Source organism: Aureobasidium namibiae (assembly GCF_000721765.1).
Source record: "Aureobasidium namibiae CBS 147.97 unplaced genomic scaffold scaffold_4, whole genome shotgun sequence".
Taxonomy (NCBI): Eukaryota; Fungi; Ascomycota; class Dothideomycetes; order Dothideales; family Saccotheciaceae; genus Aureobasidium; species Aureobasidium namibiae.
The window spans coordinates 950,650-969,819 of NW_013581205.1; the positions used below are offsets into that span (position 1 = coordinate 950,650).

The following is a 19,170-nucleotide window of genomic DNA, read 5'->3' on the forward strand; positions in this document are numbered from 1 at the left end:
GGCACTGAAACAGGAAGGCACGCACGTCATCAAACGCGTCGGATCGCGTCCTCCTCCAGAGGCATCAGCTCTTGGCAACCCATACTCAGCCCATTTTCTTTTGCCTTTCGAACGAAACTCATCTCAGAACTAAGAATATCCACAATGTCTGCTCTGAGCTTTGCGTTTTCACCGGAGGCTACGGCCAAGGTGCATGATGCTTTGATATGTTTGGCCAAATTTAGTGAGACAGTTTGCTTGGAAGCTCGTGGCGATATGGTAAATTTCGAGTTACCTATTCTCGAATCCTTCTTCGGCGTGCTGATATCTTGTTGATAGCTCACTCTGACTGCACTGAACTCATCAAGAACCTCATATGCTTCATTTGCTCTGGATGCGAAAACCTTTTTCTTATCCTATGATTTCGGCCTAGGACAAGGTGCTAGATTTACATGCCAACTCTATAATAAGGTCGGTCTTGAGATAGTATGGTATCGGAACAGCGGCTTACGTATACCAAGGCTCTTCTTGCTGTGTTCAAAAGTCGCATGTCAGATCCTCGTGGTGGTGACACGTCAATAGACCGGTGTGAAGTCAGTGTGGAAGACAAGCCGAACAAGGTGCAGTGCCGTCTAGTTGTGAAGATGGTGTGTAGACACGGTAGGTTAGCTCAATCGACCGTTCAGGATATACCCATGAGCTGACCGAGTCCAAGGTGTTACCAAGACCTACCGTTTGACATATGAATCCGTGGAAATCTCCCATGCACTCTTCGATAAGCACAACGCTCCGAATGGCTGGAAGATCTCCTCTCGCATACTCCGCGAGTACATCGAATTTTTCGGAACCAAGACAGAACAACTTGATCTACTAGTCAAAGAGGAGAAGGCCGTCTTCACCAGCTTCACAGAAAAGATCATGGATGGCAAAGGTAAGGAAGTCTTGCAATATTGCGAGACATGTCACTGATTCATGGTATAGAAATCCTCAAGCAACCACTAGAAACAGCCATCTCTCTACACATCCAAGACTTTGATGACTTCCACGCCGAAGAAGACGTCCACATAGTCATCAATGTCAAAGACTTCAAGGCCATAGTAACGCACGCCGAGAGCCTGAAAGCGCCCATGTCTGCTCAATTCTCACGTCCTGGCAGGCCGTTGCTGTTCAGATATACCGATAGGGGATTGACCTCTGAGTTCATACTCATGACAACCGGTATCTCGCAAGCGCTTCCTCCAGCAACAGCACCAAAACTTGCATCCACCCGCCTAGGAGGTCCAGCTTCGAGGCAGTCTTCAGCTGTACCACTTCGCCCGTCGAGACAGTCAACAGTGGATCTGGACGCATCCACGAGACAGCCATCTGTAGCATCAGGTATGCCTTCGAGGCAGTCTTCTCATGCCGTGTCACAGACTGTTGGAAATAGAAACACAGAAATGGCACCTCCGCCAAAACCTGGTCCTGCTGGTGGTCTGCGCGATCGACGAGTCTTGGGTAGTCTTGGGCGGCAAACTTCTCAAGCTACAACGACCTCAGATGCGGATCCCGACCCCGAAAGCCTGTTTATGCCGCAAGGCGACGCAGACGATAGGAGATATGATCCAACGAATTTTGATGAAGAGCCAGAAGAGGAAATGCTGGGCTGGGACGTCAATGCAGATATTGTAAGTGAAGGCTCGATCGAGTTTGGCTGAACAATGCTGACTTTTTAAAGACTGGCGGTTTCCATCCAACCTTCCGCGATGCCGTTACTCATGAGCCACCGCCTCTTAGCCAAAGTCTCAATAGGGACACACAGGGTCTACCGCCTACACAAAGACTTTCCCAAGTAAGTTCGCCGTTGTTGTGTCTGGTGATGTAGCTGACTGGTTTTGCAGATGAATGGGTTGTTCGACTGAACACTGAACATTGTTTTCGGACTTTTCAAGTCCGCCTCATGTGGTAATGATCCAGCTCGTTGCGCAACCGGCACCGATGTGTTGGACGATTTTTCCTGCTTCGAGAGAATTCCAGCGACCTTTGACATCGCGTTGCTCATCGGTAGGCAAGCCGCAATTACCATGCTCTCCCCAGCCCCAGGCTAGGACCTTTCCAGTAGTTGTCAGAACGAGCATGTGCTCACTACCAGCTGCCATAGCAGTCACCGGCATATCTGTAGGCGGGAGCTGTCCATGATCATTCCTGCCCCAAGCAACAAGTTTATTGTCACGTAGCAGAACGTAGACACCGCCCCATGTGGCTTGTACATCAATCCAATTTGAAAGTGTCTGAGGAGTGCTTGACTTTATGTTGAATCTGTCGCGCTTTGCCACACCAAGTAGTTGTAGCTTCCCATCGGCAGGTTCGCCGAAAACACAGGTAAAGTCTTTTCCACAGACAGCGCGGAAGACTGGGAAAAGTATGTCATCAAGTCTACGAGGGCTCCAGACTACACCAAGAGGATTTCCCAACTGGCCGTGGAGACCATTGCCCCAGCCATAAACCTGACCATTTGACAAGACTACTACAACATGGCCCATGCAAGCCGCAAGGTCAATGATCTGAGTACCTGTAGGTGGGAAGTCTGGAATCTGCTGTGGAGAGGGTGCTTTCACTACACTCTGTCCAAGACCCAATTCGCCTTTCATACCGCTTCCACAAACATAGATGGCGTGAGCAGATGCAAAGACGGAAGCGTCCCAAGTAGCTGCAATGAGATTCATCTTCTGCAAATTAGATTGAACGAAAGATGAGACGGAGTTTTTTTCTGCGGAAAGCGCGCATCTTCCATCAGTATTTTCGCCAGTAGCATAAATGGTGCCAGATTCAGTGAGGATCAAAGTGTGGTTTCCTCCGGCTTTGATGGAAGTTATGGAGGCGTCAAGGTCCTGGAATGCAACAAGTGATGGCGCAGAGAGATCGCCATCGTGGCCAACCCCTAGTTGACCGGACCCGTTTGAGCCCAGAGCATAGACAGGCATGAGTGTAGTAATATATTGAAGGTGATGGCTGGAGCAGAGATCAATAAACGTCGTCGCCAAGACACGAGTGAGGGAAAGAGGGCACGGCTAAATCGCGGCATAAGCCGCAAGCCGAGCCACTCGCACCTGCCAGAATTTCGCAAAGCCCAGCGCTCCCGCCTTCTGAAGACGAGAGAGACCTTTTCCGCGCCGACCGACCAGAACGACTTTTCGACAACCTCCACACAACATCACACGCCAACATGTCGTCCTCCCAGAGCGTCCAGTGCTTCGGCAAGAAGAAGACCGCCACCGCTGTCGCCCACTGCAAGCAGGGCCAGGGCCTCATCAAGGTCAACGGCCAGCCCATCTCGCTCGTTCAGCCCGAGATCCTCAGATTCAAGGTCTACGAGCCTGTCCTCATCCTCGGCCTCGACAAGTTCGGTATGCGATTACCTATTCTCCCCGGAAAAACAGAAAGAGCAATGGAAGCAAGAAAGAGCTTGGTACACTAGGATGGCAAGGATGGATATGGAGACATTGCACACGCACGCCGCTTTGGGACCATTTGTTAGGACATATTGCTGACAGGTTCTTCTTTTACAGCCGGTGTTGACATCAGAGTCCGCGTCACCGGTGGTGGTCACACTTCCCAGGTTTACGCCATCCGCCAGGCCATTGCCAAGTCCATCGTACGTTACATCTCAGCCGAACACCCATCACGATCCGATCGCACATCAGAATGAGAAGGAACTTGAGGAATGCATCAAACACAAATGGGCCTTTCCGACACATGATACGCGCAACCACATTCAAATCACACAAAGCACGCTACAGGACGATAGACTAACGCGCATTCAAGATCGCCTACTACCAGAAGTTCGTCGATGAGCACTCCAAGAACCAGCTCAAGCAGGCTCTTGTTGCCTACGACCGCACACTCCTCGTCGCCGACAACAGAAGATGCGAGCCCAAGAAGTTCGGTGGTAAGGGTGCCCGTTCGCGCTTCCAGAAGTCCTACCGTTAAACAATGCTTTTCTCTGCTGGAGGAAAGTCGGTTGTTTACGGTGTGTGGCATTTCGCATTTGGCGGCCTCTCGACTTGTGGATTGCTGGAGGGTGATCCTCTCTCATTCCATTGCGGCGCGTGTGTGAACTGGGGGAAAGGGGAAAATGTTAAAAGGGATTCCAAAAACTTTTTCATGATGGCATAGGCAAGATACTCCAAAAGCGATACTTTTGCTGTTGTCCAGCTTCAACAACAACCCTCGTCATCCCTGCGCACGATGCAGCTTTCCACGTCGTAGCAAGGCCAGCAAACAAGAAAACGAAAAATCGCTGTTGTGTTGTCGAAAAGCAAGCAAACCAAAAACGAGACAAAGACCTTTTACTTTTACCATGCCGTGTGTCGCATTGCGCGTGTGTAGCCCTTCATTGATCTGATGCTACAGCTGCCTAATGTGTGAATCTAACCGACAGTACTCCGTAAGGAGGCGGCCGGCATTAGCTCTCCCCAGACTCTATATGGCGCCGTTGTCTGGCACAGCCATCAATGTATGTTTGTGGCTACTCCACTTTCTGACCCTTGTTTTACTTGATAGAAACATCTGCGTCGATGTGCCCTCTGATCAGAGACAATTGTATGCCTCTACTCACATCCTACAGTGATCTGATGCAAGTAGTGAGTGTGTTGTAAAACCTCGTCATCGCTACTCCTTTCGCAAAAGAGACTAAGCATGTTTGCTCCCGGACGATGGCGAGAAGTCCTTCTGAGACCGAGGGTGTGATGCGCGACCTCGGAATGTGAGACAGTAGTCTAAGCAACTCTCATGCTCAATCTTCGTCGGCTGTCGAGTCGTCGAGTGAATCGTCTGCGCCGTCGGTCTGGGCTGTGGTATAAGGTCGTCCCGAGGCACCAGTGCCATTTGTACTTCTTCTGTTCTGAATTGCTGCTTTTTCGCCTACTGGCGGTGCGTCCTCCCAATCTTTCTTGCACACGGGACAGCGCTCGTTGTTGTTCTGTGCCCTGAAAGCCATGCGTTTGCAATGTTGATGTAGTCTACCCGAGCAGTCAAGATCGGGACATCTCTCTCCCTACCTTGGGTGTTAGCACTTGTGCATCAGTCGCGCCGAAGGAAAGACAATACCATTGTGATTATTGCCTTGCAAGCAGAGCAGTTTTTGATTCTCTCGTCTTCCTCATCATTGTAGGTTTCGACCAGCCAGCCTCGCAGCTCCATCAGAGCACGTGGGGTCAAGGTGTAGAAGTCTTTCTTGCTGACCTCAAACCAGCCTTCGTCAACCATGGCCTGTAACGTCTTCTGAGCCTGCATCATAGTCAGACTCTGAGATTGAGCACCTTGGGAGGCTTCAGGGTCTTGAGTCTGGTTGGGTGGGGCCTTAGCCAGTCTTAGGGCGTCGGTGGATTTGACAGCAAGCACCTCGCTGCGATGCGTGTTGTTGGTCTCAAACATGGCATCGAGACAGCGCTTCACAAAGGCGATCACGTCTGGGCTATGTGTGGTTGCGAGTTGAGTGATGGAATCGGAGGAGACGTTCACGAGAGCGTAGATACGGGTCCGGTCGTGCTGTGAGAGGGTGTCGCGGATCTCGAGATCGAAGGGGGAGATGGCGGCATTGGTCACGTCGATGTAGGTCGAGACATGTTGCTCAGTAATGTCGGCAGGCCGGATATCGCGGCCGTCTTGGGCTTGGATGTGTAAGTTTGTGTACCTGTCGAGCGGTTTCATGGATGGGCAGCTAGCTACCTTGAGCTTTCTCAATGGCTGCGACAATGGGTCTGGCTTGTTCGAATGTGAGGGTTGCACGGGACAAGAAGGACTGTAAGAAGGCGCGGTGACTGTTGTTGTAAACTTGGTCGGCTTCGCCGTTGTCGGACATTTTGGGCGTGTGATATGTGATATGGTGTCGGGGAAAAGCAGCAGACGAGTTTCCGGCGGAAGACGCGTTTCAATCTTGGCCGCGTCGCCCTCGTCATCACACTTCCCATTCGGGCCTGCGGGCTGCCGCTTCCTCAAACCCATCTCTTTGGAATCCTCCCGACGACTTGTTCATCTAAAGTAAGTGTTTGATCAGTAGCACCTTCCCGTCTTGTTCACATCAGAGCCACGTCACTTCAATTCGATTGCTCCCTCATCATCCTCAACCCGCATCTTAACATGCAGTCGTCTTTTGCACATCCTCTGTTCTTCAAACATCGCAATCATGACAAAGAAAAGCAACCACGAGTGCCCAGACTCTTCAGCGGAGTTGATATAGCCCGCGACACCCATAGACTGTTGAATCCAAGGCGCACATCAAGACCCTCTAGAACAATTGCTGCTCCCTCCTTCACTCTTCCTTATCGCAACATCACTATGAATCATTCTAGTGACAATCTTTCTAACCCTAAGCGAAAGAGAAGCAACAAGAGCAAGAAGAAGCGCTTCGAAAACATCAAGTCTTTCCAGAACACCAACCAACCTCTCTCTCTCCACTTATCATCTGCCCTCCCATCGCGAACCATGGCCGAGTCACAGCGAAATGAACCCGCTATCTCTGAAAGAAGAGGCATCCGATGGGTGCGTATCACAATCCTTCCTACACAAGACACGCGCTCACCCACCCCTTCAGCTTCCTGACGACCCCAAACTCGAAGAGCCAACTTCTACCTTGGTTCTGACAAGCTCCAGAGGACAATTCGTCGACATTCGCATATCTTGCACGCCAGGAGAAACATTACCCAACCAAGGTGAGTTGAACATCGTAAGATCCCAACCTTCTCACCACTGACTGACCATTTCGACAGGCGGCCCATCAAGCCTCCTCGATTGGGGAATCGCTGGAAAGTCTACAAGTACCGTCATTGACGGACCCTCGCTAGATCACCCTTCGAACCCACCACCACCTACAGATGGCTCATCAAGATCTGTTCGCCACTCTACCTTCTCTCATTGGATTGATAGTCGCACCGATACCCCCGGACCTGACCAAGGTGACATGTACCCCCAACCCAACCACACAACCCTCGAACTCGGCGCAATGTACAACCCTCTCACCAATTCAGAGCAAGCGTACGAGGAGGTCTGGGTCGACTACTCCGCCTCTGTTGTGCAAGGGTTGCGCTGGAGTGTTGTTATTGATCTCGAAGACCTTGAGCACAAAGCTAAGGGGAGGGTTATCCGTGTGGGCGAGCACTGTCAAGCCATACTGAAGGTTGGTGATCAAGCCACCGTCGAGCGTTGGAAGTTCGAATCGCCAGAAAAGGACAGCACAGGTGGTTGGAAACGCCTTGCCAGGTTGGGCGATCTGTTCTTGCCTGTCTCTTTGGCATTCAAACCCGAGAGCCTGATCGAGGGCAACACTCTGGCCTTTGGAGATTACAAGTGGGTGGTCAAAGAGGTATATTCCTGGTGATCATCAGGCAGATCTACGAGAATTCACATGTCTGTACTGCTAGAAAGGAGCAAGGATTAGTTCGATAGATTCTCTACATCGCTGCATCGCAGGACCACATCAAGTAGTTCCAAGTCTGCAACATCCAGCGCGTACAGGATCGACAAGCAAACATATAATCCTCATCGTTTCAAAGCAGAATAGATCTTGCGAGAGCAAAAGATATTCATCGACCTGAATAATGTAGTCTCGACCCTAACCCTGTCCGAATTAACAACCATGACCACGAACAACGCGACTGCTATACCCACCAGTTCTATGCAATACCATTTATGCTGTTTTTCTGCTATTAATCAGGGTCCGACGATATGGGTGCCTGAACCCCTATTCTATCGTCCTTATTTCTTCTTGATCTTCTTGTCCATTCTCCTCTTTCCACCCAGCCTTTCTCCTCTTGTCTCTCGAATTACAACATCCCATTCTCACGAGCTACTCAAGCGACCTTCTTACCAATCTTCTCAGCATCCTGCCTCAACTTGGCAGGAATGGGCAACCCTTTCCTCTTCCTCTCCTGAATCTCAGCCACAATCTCCTCAACCATCTCATCCCAAGCCCTGCCCGGATCATCAGGCAACCCCAACGTCGGATTTCTGTGCTCCCTCTCCAAGTCCGCTTTGATCTGTTCCTCGCTAGGTTTGGAGTGCTGCTTGACTTTTTGCTGCAGGAATTGTTTTCCGGGGGAGAGCAGGAAGAGGGAGGATGCGGTGACGCCGATGATGGTGTAGAAGTAGACGCGCTGCCAGATTAGCAGCGACGAACTGAAGCCGAGGAAGATGAAGGGGGCGACGGTGAAGGAAAAGGCGAGTTGAGTGCAGAGCCAGGTGAAGATGTCGTAGTAGCGCTTGGAGGGCAGGGCTTTTGTGCCGTCTGCACTCATGAAGAAGGGACGAATCAGGCGTCGTGAGTCTGTTGTCGAGCAAATCAGTATCATGCGTTCTTGAATATCAAAGGCAAGTAACACTCACTCTTAGCAGAGTTCTGGATGAAGCTCGCGAGCACAAAGGCAAGGTAATAACCAGGATAGAAACCATGCCAGAAGGCACTGGTGACAAAGGTAGCCATACTGGCTCTGAAACCAGGTTTCTTGCCCTTGGGTGTAACACGCAGGTACACATAGTTTCTCAACCACATGTTGGTATTGATATTCCAATTGCCAAGGTAGGCATGACTGTTCTGAGCCAGTTCTATAGCCAGAGGCTTCACGTTCTGCAGTCTGTTCCAATCGGCCTTGCCAGTCTTGGGATCGACGCCCTTGAAGCCAATACCAGAGAGGATACAGGCGCCTTCAGTGAGAGACCAGACACCGTAGTACTTCATGCGGGTGGTAACACCCAGCATATGCAGGACCCAGACACGATGGAAAAGCCCGTACTGCTTGTAGCTGTCGGAGAGCAGGAAGTCGGTGTAGTAGTAGCCAGAGAATTGGAGGAAAGCGAAGATCCAGAGAAGACCGAAGGCTGCTTTCCAGGCTGCTGGTGTTCCACTGCGAGGGATCTTGCGTTGCTTGCGAGTCGGTGGGGCCTTCGAGGGATCAACACCAGCAGGAAGCTCAAACATGGTGGTCTCGATCCATCTTCTGTAATCCACAAAGTCAAAGGCAGGGCCTGCGAACAGCGACGGGAAGAAGAGTACAAAGCCAGCATAATCAAGCAGGGTCGGCAACTTCTTGAGAGCGCGGTCTTTTTGGTGATCGGTCAGGGTGGCTTCGGGAAGTGTGCCATCATAGACATTCCAGCAGAAAGCTGTAAGCTTCATGACCAAGACCATCTGGGCACCAGTGATGTCGACAGAGCTAGGGTCGTTGATGATTTGACGATAGATGTGGTTGACAGACATGTGACCCATGAGGAACACGAAGCCAATCCATGGCATATAAGGTCCTTGGATGTACGCTGCAATCGAGTATGCACCTACAGAGCTGATTAAGATGGTACGTAGACCGGCCCACAGGTCGAAGAGGCCGACCAGGTAGAACATGGACACCCTGTCAGAGTCAGTTAGTGTAAAGGGGAGAGAAATGAATAGCAACACATACGCAATGATAAAAGCATTCTTCTGCGCAGGTTTGGAATCGGGGATACGTTTGAGTACTCCAGCCAGAGGATACGACAATAAGAACGAGAAGATGAGTTTTACTGCACACCATCAGCTGGCCTGGCATCAACCTGATTCTAAAGACACATACACTCATCTGGTGCTGCGCCCAGTTTGCCAGCCACGTAGACAAACGCTACAAGCTCATGTCAGTGAAGCTATTCTCCGTTCCTCTGGAGCTCGGATTCGCATATTACTCACGGGCGTTGATGTAGGGTAACATCGTGAAGCTTGCTCAGCGAGATCAGTATGGACGGACCCCAGTAACTCGAGACAGGGTGCTCAAGAAGTATATCTGAAAAGGTTGCTTTAAGAAAACCAAAGAAGTCTGGCTTCTCGCACACGTGTATACATAGGTTGTTGTTTGCTATGACGTAGCACAAGATTTTATGACCAACTTGTGCATATCATGTGCACTCTTTATATGTAAATCATGAACAGGAAATCGAATCAAAGCACTTCAGTGGGGATATCAGAAGTCATTGAACGTGCAAAAGTAGAGAATGGTAGAAGGAAAACATGCTCATATGTGACTATACATGCTGGCCGAGTTGGCCACTACAATGCATGAAGCAGTGCTTTCATAAGTGTTTCTATAGGACGCCTCGATCAACATGGGCTGTGGCTGATGGCAGCACTACTCGTCGTTCTCCAATGTCTTCTGTATGCGCTTCTTGCTTTGTAAAAGAGAGCTGCTCCATGCGTCGAGCAAAGAAACACTGATGCTCTATTGTCGGAGGAAGCAGAGATTAGGGAATATGGAGGGGTGAGACGTTTAGCGGCCCTTGGCGACTCTGGAGACGATGCTCTCGTACTCGATGTCATCAGGGTCGTTGGCCTGGATATCGGCGGCGAGGCCGTTGAGTGCGCGCTTGATGGCTTCCTTGGAGGACGAGTACATCATGCGGGGCTGGAAACGAGGTAATTAGTATTTGCGACTGTACATGGTTGCGGGCCAGATTTGCTCACGTATTGCGATGCATCATCAGGGACCCAGGCGATGAAGGTAATCTTGCTTCTGCGATGAACGTCAGTTATGCGGCCGACAAGACGGAAGTCGAGATTGACAGACCTCTTGCCCTCGCCAGCAGTGTCGTACTCGACATCGTAGACGGCGTATCTGCCACCGATGCCCTCGTTGCCTCTTCGGTCCTTGCTCTTTGCGTTGAGGAGCTTCTCGCGGAAGACGGAGTAGTTGGCCTCGGTCGACGAGTCTTCGACGACAATCTCCTTCCAATCGTCCGAGATCTTGTAGATGATCCACTTGGTCGACTTGCCGAGCTTGAGATCGTTGAATGCAGTGATGCACTCGGGTGCAACGGAAACACTGTCGTGGGGTTAACAGCGCTTTGGACATGGGGCCGCTCTCAAGGCGGGAGTTGTAGATTAAGGCGAACGTACCCAGATTGGGCCTAGAAAAAGGCATGTCAGTATTCCGGCAGGGACGATAGCTGGAGGGAAAGATACCATGTTGATTATCTGTCTAGCAGGTCTAAGACACGATGGTGGCTGTTGGAGCGGTGTCAGCCGTCAGTGTTAAGTAGGGCCAGGTCGAGGCAGCAGCATTTGTAACAAGAGCACATTGGCAGGGCAGACTACCAGTGTACGCGTGTACTGAACAGACGGCAACATACCGGGTGAGAGACGGGGTTGCAAAAGTCAGGATTGGTGTTGTGAGATGGACAACAACGTGGTGCTGCTATGTACGAGCTTCCTTGGCCCCTCCTGCGCCCGCGCCCAGCTCTCCGCGACTTCCTTTCCTGCTTCACATCCGACACGTGACCGTTTGACCATGACGACGCCAATTCAGCCTCATTTCAATCATGATTCAACCCACCCGACACTTTCACATGCTTCTTGACTCTGCCTGCCTACTCTCCAACAGGATATAATTCAAAACACAACATGGTTAACCAAGCACGGTCGAGCAGTAGCTGATGGAGAACTGTTTGAATTCGTACAAATACATATCGCTAACCCCATCCTCTGCTATGCAATCTATGAGAGGAGAAATGTTTGTACATTAATGACACGGCAGAAATGCCACAAGGCTTTTAGCTACAATACATGATAACGTGAACGCCCGTCAGGGGCTAAAGAAAATTTGGGGTATCATCGACTCTTCGAGGTGTGGTTGGCTTAGAACATACCACCGCCCATGCCGCCCATGCCGCCGCCCATGCCGCCCATAGGAGGCATGCCACCAGGGCCCTTCTCCTCGGGTGCCTCGACAATGGCGACCTCAGTGGTACCGAGGAGCGATGCGACACCTGAGGCGTCTCTGAGACCAGTGCGGACGACCTTGAAGGGGTCGAGGATACCGGCAGCGATCATGTCGACGTACTCGCCCTTGGCGCTGTCGAAACCCTTGTTGAAGTCTTGACCGAACTCATCCATAATCTTGCCAACGATGACGCTGCCCTCGGCACCGGCGTTCTCGACAATGGCGCGAGCAGGGCGGGTGATGGCGTTCTTGACGATGCTGATACCGAGCTGCTGGTCGAAGTTGGCGGGCTTGAGGTCGTTCAAGGCGTTGGCGGCGGCCTTGATCATGGCGGTACCGCCACCGGGAAGAATACCCTCCTCAACGGCAGCACGGGTGGCGTTAAGAGCGTCGACGAGACGGTCCTTCTTCTCACCAACCTCAACCTCAGACGAGCCACCGACCTTGATGACGGCGACACCACCAGAAAGCTTGGCGAGACGCTCCTGGAGCTTCTCCTTCTCGTAATCGGAAGTGGTGGGGTCGGCAATAACACCACGGATCTGCTCGCAGCGCTGAGCAACCTGGTCCTTGCTGCCCTCACCGTTGAGGATGACAGTGTCCTCCTTGGTGATGGTGATGGAACCGGTGGAACCGAGCATCTCGGGGGTGGCCTTGTCGAGCTTGATGTCGAGCTCGTCAGTGAAGACGGTACCGTTAGTCAGAACAGCAAGGTCACCGAGGATGGACTTGCGGTTGTCACCGAAACCAGGGGCCTTGACGGCGGCAACCTGGAGCTGGCCGCGGAGCTTGTTGAGGATACAGACAGCAAGAGCCTCACCGTCAATGTCCTCGGCGATGATGATAAGAGGACGGCGGAGCTGCTGGGAGGCCTCGAGAGCGGGGACGATGTCCTGAACAGCCGAGATCTTCTTCTCGGAAAGGAGGATGAGAGGCTTCTCGAACTCGACCTTTTGCGACTTGGTGTCGGTGATGAAGTAAGGCGAGATGAAACCGCGGTCGAACTTCATACCCTCGGTGATCTCGAGCTCGTCTTCAATGGTCTTGCCCTCCTTGACGGTGATGACACCCTCCTTGCCGACCTTCTCCATGGCGCTGGAGAGGAGAGCACCGATGTGGGTGTCGCCGTTGGCGGAAATGGTAGCGACCTGAGCAATCTCAGTGCTGGTGGTGACATCGCGCTTGTGGGCCTGGAGGTACTGGATGACGGCCTCGGTAGCGGACTGAATACCGCGTCTCAGATCCATGGGGTTGCATCCGGCGGCGACGTTCTTGACGGTCTCGGAGAAGATGGCGCGGGCGAGGACAGTAGCGGTGGTGGTACCGTCACCAGCAACCTCGTTGGTCTTGCTGGCGACATCCTGGAGGAGGCGGGCACCGAGGTTCTCAAACTTGTCCTTGAGGACAATGGCCTTGGCGACGGTGACACCATCTGGGACACGTATTAGCCATCAATTGGTCGCGCGAAGGGGGTTTCGAGGAAGAGGGGCGCATACCCTTTGTGATCTTGGGCGAGCCGTAGCTGGACTCGATCAGAACGTTGCGACCCTTGGGACCCAGAGTAGTGGCGACGGCTCTGGCAAGAGTGTCGATACCGTTGAGCAGAGCCTGTCTGCCCTCGACACCGAACTTGAGTTCCTAGAGGCCACGATTAGCTGGTGGTAGAGGCAAGTCTGCGGCGAGGCGGTACCTTGTGTGCGAAGCGCTGCTGTTGCAGGGAAACGGAACGCAGCTTGGAGGCCGAAAGGGCAGAAGCCCTGGCACGGGAGGTGAAAGCGCGCTGCATGTTGAGGCGAATGGACAAAGATGCAAATGAAATGATATGACCCGTTTGCTCCTGTTACTCCACAAAGCAAATGGCAGACGAGATGAGAAGGGGAAGACGGCGACGGAGAGGGTGGATCGTGGAGCGTCAGGTTGAAAAATATACGACACGGCGCTCTCCAGAGCTCGTCCGAGGTTACTCGTTCCAGGGCACATTCTGGATGCTTCGGTTGGTCCAAGCGCCATTCTGTCGTTCCGCTGACTGTCCGATGCCGCGAGCAGGTCCGACGTCTGTCGACCGACCTACTCGCACCTATTGTATCATACAATTCTCATACCCATCTTCCAGGTGTCAACCAGCAGCCTTTTGGCCGGTAGGGATGTGCACAATTGTGATGTGATGTTGATCCCACCCAATAGCCATGCGTCTGAGATCACAAACAGAGACATAGCCATTGTGCTTGGTGTCAGATGTCACAAACGGCATACAACCGATTGAATGCTTCAGGTGATGCATTCCTGTGTTCCCAAAGGCCGTTTGAGGTCTTGCCGACAGCTGCGCCATGTCTGTAGTTTTTCTATGGTAGAGCTGTCGTTTGCATCTCTTTGACCATCGCTTAAATCCGTTCTTTGTCTTGTTCATTCGCCTTTCCGGCCACAGTCGTCACTTTTCCTCTTTCGTTACAGCGCGCGGGTACCTCACTCCCCATACTCAGCTTTCTTCGCCCAACATTAGTCTGCGATACCTCTCTCAAGAAGGAATCCTGACCTTCAAGACATCTTATCTCCCAATCCAACACAATGCAACCGAGGGATCTTCAACACCGCCAAAGCTGTCCAGGAGGCGCATATTACGTGTGCCAAAATGGTTTCAAAGGTTGCTGTTCCATCGACCCTTGCAACCCGGGAGCCTCTTGCCCAGATATCAGCAGCACCACGTCTAGCACAAGAAAGCCAAGCTCGATCTCTACATCAACAGCTGCTGCGACTCCGTCCACAGTCCTCACATCTTCTCCAGTGACGACATCCTCCTCTTCGACCACGACTAGCTCGACTACCATACTACCCACAGCGACTAGCCTGACGTGCCCGGCCGCCAACATGACAACGTACATCGACCCCAACAGAGTCAAATATTCTATCAGATGCAACGCCGACAATACTTACGATTCCTTCAACTCTACGACTGTTAGCACAGGAGGATTTGGCGAATGCTTTTCGGCATGTGATGACTTTGCCGCATGCGCAGGTTTCACATTTGTGGGAACTGATTCGGGAACTTGCTACTTGAAATCAAATCTTCCAGAAGACGGCTATTCAACCACGGCAGGATCCAACTATGTGACGGTCGCTTTGCTGAACCGAGATGCTCAAGTCGACCCACCAGCGGATGCCTTGCCAACAAACTCCCCCGGCTCCTCGAAAGATTCTAGGGGTGCGCCTATCGGGGCCATCGTTGGAGGTGTGGTTGGTGGTCTAGCTCTCCTTATCCTTCTTGCTCTGCTCATAATCTTTTGCCTGTGCAGAAGACGCAGAAGACGAGAGGAAATCAAGTCGGCTACCCAGAGCTTTCCGCAAGCACCGCTTGATGAATCTCAGCTTGCCAGAGAAGATTCTGCAAACGCATTCCTGGCAACTAAATACGACAAGCCTGCACCAACACCAGCTGCCTACCCTCCGACCGGTCCAGCAGAAGTGGAAGGCAGGCCAGTATATCCTTTGGCAAACGTCGGTCCTCCGGCACCAGTTGAGATGGATGCGAGTCCTATGATGGCTCCAAAAACACCAATGTCGGCACAACCCAACGAGTCGCCTGTCCTAGGAAGATATACTTCTAACGCCTACGCCAACTATGGGCAGAGCAGTCTTGCAGGAGATGTGCGCAGGAGACAGCACAGCCGACACATCATGAGCTGGAACAACTATGATCAGACAAGTGTGGTATCGCCCCCTTCATCTACGACCATGTCTCCAAGGATCGGCTCTCCTGACGTAAGTCCTGTGACAAACAGCTCAAGAGATTCTACTACAAGTAAATCACCACCTGAGCGATACGGAGGTAATTTCATATAGAGCCCACAATTCGTGTTTCTGCACGCAATTATCAATTCCGTCCCCGATAAGGATAATCCCGAGATAGCCACTGCAACTGCTACATATTACTAGAGACCAAAACGCGTGTTCGTGATATTAGTCTTCTGATTAAGTGTTCCTCGCCTATTTGTTCTACCTCGAATCACACATATCAACCTGCAGGTTTGACAGACGAGCTTTCCCCATTTGAGTCTGGACTCTGATGAGGCAATTGCTTATCGTCCCATGGTTACCGAGACAATTTTCAGGACAAGCCTTCGGCAATAAAAGCTTGACGGAAGGGCCATCACACGGATAAGCATCTTGGTCAAGTGTCAAGCCTACCAGCTCCCGCATTTACTGTATCTATATGCAGCAGATAGGGTCGGTGATAATTGCGCCCCCACCCCTCGACGCCACTCACAGCATATCGTGCATTGCATACATGCAATATCCTCAGATTGCAACCACTTCAACTATACCCACGCTGTACACCAGATGGATTTCACTTCTCTCAAGCTGAGAAGATGGGTGCACGGCCAGATAAGCTTTATATTGACGATCAAATCCAAGTTCAGCACGAACAATCAGAGCCAGATGAGGGTGGATCTACCAGATGGCACCCCGAAGCGGGGTGAAGTCCTCTCCGACCGCGGCACGGTCTGCTCGCGTGCTTGCGGCCGTGAACACCTTCTTTCCACACATGCTATCGACCTTCTCAACCCGTGCACCTCAAGTGACCGCTTCTTTGTTTGCACGAGCACGAAGAAAGCTCGACACGGGAGCTCATCTAGGTACCTTCAAGGTGCCGCTGACTAGTCGTTCGATGGCGTCTATGATGATTCTATCCTCCTTCCCAACAGGGAACTAGCTGCTCTGGCCCTTTGCACTTGCCCTGTATCGCCTCTATCTCCGCCTCAGTATGAGCTGCACGGGGTCCACATCATCCGGACACAACATGCTTCCGGGACGATATGGCGGGAAGATCATATACGATTTCTCAAGTGGTTTATGGCGAGGACCCCTGAACTTTACTATCTCTAAGAGGAAGGAGGAGTTGGGAGTGGTCTATAAAGACCGCCCTTGATCACCATGGAAGGAGGCTATATCTCATCTCTTCATTGTCTTTCGTTCTTCATCACATAGAAGGCATACCGAGCCCTCTCGTTCCCTTCGCTACCATGCATCTCTCTTTGCTCAGTTTGAGTGTGTTGGTCTCCTATGTCCTTGCCTCGCCTACTGGAAACTTCATCATCCACGAGAAGCGTGATGCTACTCCCATGGGCTGGAGCAAGGGCGATCGCCTTGATCGCCGCGCTCTGATCCCCATGAAGATTGCCTTGACACAGCGCAACATCGACATGGGTGCAGACTATCTGCATGAAGTCAGTCATCCTGCATCTGCCAAGTATGGTCAGCATTGGACTGCGCAAGAAGTTGCAGACCACTTCGCTCCCAGTGAGGAGACCATCTCCTCCGTGATGGATTGGCTCATCGCTTCCGGAATCTCTTCCGACAGCGTCAAGTTGAGCAAGGGAAAGAACTGGATCAACTACGAAGCCTCGGTCGATCAGGCAGAGTCTCTGCTCAATACCAAGTACCATCTTTACGAGCACGATGCTACGGGTCATCCTCACATCGGCTGTGACGAATACAGTCTTCCCAAGCATCTCAAGGATCACATTGACTTCGTCACTCCTTCTCTGCATTTCGACGCCAGAGTCACCGAGCGCTCCGAGAACCTCGAGAAGCGTGATGTGACCCCTGACACCGGCAAGGAGATTGGTCAGCCTGGCAGCTGGAGCACACCTCATCTGGGTGCATTGATCAACAAGTCCCAATTCATCAAGGAGCTTGAGCAGTGTGATGAGCAGATCACTCCCGACTGTCTCAAGGCCCTGTACAAGATTCCCAAGAGCACCGGCAAGAGTGTCAAGAACTCCTATGGTATCGTAGAGTACACTCCTCAGGCCTACGTTCCATCCGATCTCGATCTCTTCTTCGCCAACTTCTCGACAAAGCAAGTCGGAGACCGTCCCATCACCGATCTGATCGACGGTGCCGTTGTTCAGCAGACCAACAGGAGCTTCAGCTTCAACGGCGAGAGTAACCTTGACCTGGAGTACGCCATGACCTTGATCTACCCTGAGAAAGTGACACTTTTGCAAGTTGGTGACCTCGTCGAAGGTGCATCTTTTAACAACTTGCTCGATGCCATTGATGCTTCCTACTGCTCATATGAGGGTGGCGATGACCCGTCTCAAGATGGTATCTACCCTGATGTCTACGCTGGAGGCTACAAGGGCAAGGAGGACTGTGGAACTTTTGCTCCTCCCAAGGTCATCAGTACATCCTACGGCTACAACGAGGCCGATCTTACTCCCTACTACGAGCAGCGCCAGTGTAACGAGTACATGAAGCTCGGACTCATGGGCACCTCCGTGCTCTACAGTTCAGGTGATTACGGTGTTGCTGGCAACGGCGGCCAGTGTCTCAACGCCAACGGTACTTACAACTCTGGAAAGTCTGGTCGCTTCAACCCTTCATTCCCTGCCACCTGCCCCTACGTTACTGCTGTAGGAGCTACCCAAGTCATTCCCGGTACCAACATCATCACTTCGCTTGCCACCGGCACCCAGCCCGAAGAAGCCTGTGAGACCGTCATCTACTCTGGCGGTGGTTTCAGCAACGTCTTCCCTCTCCCTAGCTACCAGTCCTCAGCCGTCAAGAGCTGGTTCAAGAACTACCCCCCACCATACGGCGCCGATCGCTTCAACAACACCCAACAAACTCGCGGTTTCCCCGATGTCAGTGCAAACGGTGCCAACTACATCGTTGCCATTGATGGATCCTTTGGTCTGGTCTACGGAACTTCGGCTTCTTCACCTACCTTTGGTTCTATCCTGACCATCATCAACGAGAGACGTCTCCAAGCTGGCAAGAGCAGTATCGGTTTCATCAACCCTACTCTGTATGCTCACCCCGAGGTCTTAAACGATGTCACTCAGGGAGGCAACCAAGGATGCGGTACTGCTGGGTTCAGCGCCAGCAAGGGTTGGGATCCGGTCACCGGTCTCGGTACCCCTGACAGTCTCAAGATGCTTGCTTTGTTCTTGAGCTTGCCTTAAGTCGAAGCAGATGATTATATCGATAGCATATAATCGAGATTTAGAAATGACCTATTTGGACAAATAGTGAATGAATTATGTTTGGTTTTCGTACTGCCTGATTGTGTCTTCTCTCGTCCCGAGCATTCTCGTTTTTGTGTACTGTGCTGTGTCACAATTGACCCAGCGCTCGCGTTCTGCTATCTCGGGGGAGGCATTAGAAACAGCATTTCAAGGACCTGATGATTTGCTTGTTCTTCGTTCTCGTTCTCGTGCTCTCTCTTGTCTGTCTTGTCAGTTTCTGCCTCGCGTGTTGAGAGCGTCCCGATGGATAAGAGTGTCGACGTCATCATATGCTGCATTGCAACAGTGTTGAAAGCTAGCAGCCTTGCTCTAGAGATGACACGGGCAGTAACAGAGAGGCATATATCAGACGTAGGTCACTGCATATCCACACATAAAGTCAAGGCACAAAACATCTTTTCCAACAGATTACTCGATTTCCAAATTCAACACTATGCTGAACGCGTAAA

The 19,170-nt window shown here is 51.7% G+C and overlaps 10 protein-coding genes across 10 annotated transcripts; 5 read left to right on the plus strand and 5 right to left on the minus strand.

The window, feature by feature from the left end:
• Window positions 1-144: 144 nt before the first annotated feature.
• On the plus strand, window positions 145-1,843 carry M436DRAFT_41615 (uncharacterized protein; the record flags this gene model as incomplete). Its single annotated transcript, XM_013574098.1, has 7 exons — window positions 145-258; window positions 319-450; window positions 501-639; window positions 695-910; window positions 961-1,257; window positions 1,357-1,646; window positions 1,697-1,843. The coding sequence occupies 7 exons, from the start codon at window positions 145-147 to the stop codon at window positions 1,841-1,843; spliced, it is 1,335 nt and encodes a 444-aa protein (XP_013429552.1).
• A 73-nt stretch (window positions 1,844-1,916) lies between these two features.
• M436DRAFT_41711 (RCC1/BLIP-II protein) lies at window positions 1,917-2,942 on the minus strand (the record flags this gene model as incomplete). Its single annotated transcript, XM_013574116.1, has 1 exon — window positions 1,917-2,942. The coding sequence occupies one exon, from the start codon at window positions 2,940-2,942 to the stop codon at window positions 1,917-1,919; it is 1,026 nt and encodes a 341-aa protein (XP_013429570.1).
• Window positions 2,943-3,184: 242 nt separating this feature from the next.
• Window positions 3,185-3,948, plus strand: M436DRAFT_79968 (ribosomal protein S9; the record flags this gene model as incomplete). Its single annotated transcript, XM_013574428.1, has 3 exons — window positions 3,185-3,365; window positions 3,528-3,613; window positions 3,784-3,948. 3 exons carry the CDS (start codon window positions 3,185-3,187, stop codon window positions 3,946-3,948), a joined length of 432 nt encoding a protein of 143 aa, XP_013429882.1.
• Window positions 3,949-4,753: 805 nt separating this feature from the next.
• On the minus strand, window positions 4,754-5,821 carry M436DRAFT_41293 (uncharacterized protein; the record flags this gene model as incomplete). Its single annotated transcript, XM_013574045.1, has 3 exons — window positions 4,754-5,014; window positions 5,068-5,630; window positions 5,689-5,821. 3 exons carry the CDS (start codon window positions 5,819-5,821, stop codon window positions 4,754-4,756), a joined length of 957 nt encoding a protein of 318 aa, XP_013429499.1.
• Window positions 5,822-6,444: 623 nt separating this feature from the next.
• M436DRAFT_41596 (uncharacterized protein) lies at window positions 6,445-7,336 on the plus strand (the record flags this gene model as incomplete). The annotated part of the gene is made up of 3 exons (XM_013574093.1): window positions 6,445-6,501; window positions 6,554-6,671; window positions 6,729-7,336. 3 exons carry the CDS (start codon window positions 6,445-6,447, stop codon window positions 7,334-7,336), a joined length of 783 nt encoding a protein of 260 aa, XP_013429547.1.
• Window positions 7,337-7,808: 472 nt separating this feature from the next.
• On the minus strand, window positions 7,809-9,692 carry M436DRAFT_79971 (MBOAT-domain-containing protein; the record flags this gene model as incomplete). Its single annotated transcript, XM_013574429.1, has 5 exons — window positions 7,809-8,281; window positions 8,341-9,359; window positions 9,411-9,510; window positions 9,561-9,605; window positions 9,671-9,692. 5 exons carry the CDS (start codon window positions 9,690-9,692, stop codon window positions 7,809-7,811), a joined length of 1,659 nt encoding a protein of 552 aa, XP_013429883.1.
• A 552-nt stretch (window positions 9,693-10,244) lies between these two features.
• Window positions 10,245-10,895, minus strand: M436DRAFT_71046 (uncharacterized protein; the record flags this gene model as incomplete). Its single annotated transcript, XM_013574337.1, has 4 exons — window positions 10,245-10,379; window positions 10,439-10,487; window positions 10,542-10,796; window positions 10,867-10,895. The coding sequence occupies 4 exons, from the start codon at window positions 10,893-10,895 to the stop codon at window positions 10,245-10,247; spliced, it is 468 nt and encodes a 155-aa protein (XP_013429791.1).
• Window positions 10,896-11,608: 713 nt separating this feature from the next.
• M436DRAFT_71047 (chaperonin GroL) lies at window positions 11,609-13,479 on the minus strand (the record flags this gene model as incomplete). The annotated part of the gene is made up of 3 exons (XM_013574338.1): window positions 11,609-13,125; window positions 13,190-13,331; window positions 13,384-13,479. 3 exons carry the CDS (start codon window positions 13,477-13,479, stop codon window positions 11,609-11,611), a joined length of 1,755 nt encoding a protein of 584 aa, XP_013429792.1.
• A 779-nt stretch (window positions 13,480-14,258) lies between these two features.
• M436DRAFT_61964 (uncharacterized protein) lies at window positions 14,259-15,623 on the plus strand (the record flags this gene model as incomplete). The annotated part of the gene is made up of 2 exons (XM_013574246.1): window positions 14,259-15,449; window positions 15,531-15,623. 2 exons carry the CDS (start codon window positions 14,259-14,261, stop codon window positions 15,621-15,623), a joined length of 1,284 nt encoding a protein of 427 aa, XP_013429700.1.
• Window positions 15,624-16,711: 1,088 nt separating this feature from the next.
• M436DRAFT_71048 (subtilisin-like protein) lies at window positions 16,712-18,658 on the plus strand (the record flags this gene model as incomplete). Its single annotated transcript, XM_013574339.1, has 1 exon — window positions 16,712-18,658. The coding sequence occupies one exon, from the start codon at window positions 16,712-16,714 to the stop codon at window positions 18,656-18,658; it is 1,947 nt and encodes a 648-aa protein (XP_013429793.1).
• Between the last annotated feature and the right edge of the window lie 512 nt (window positions 18,659-19,170).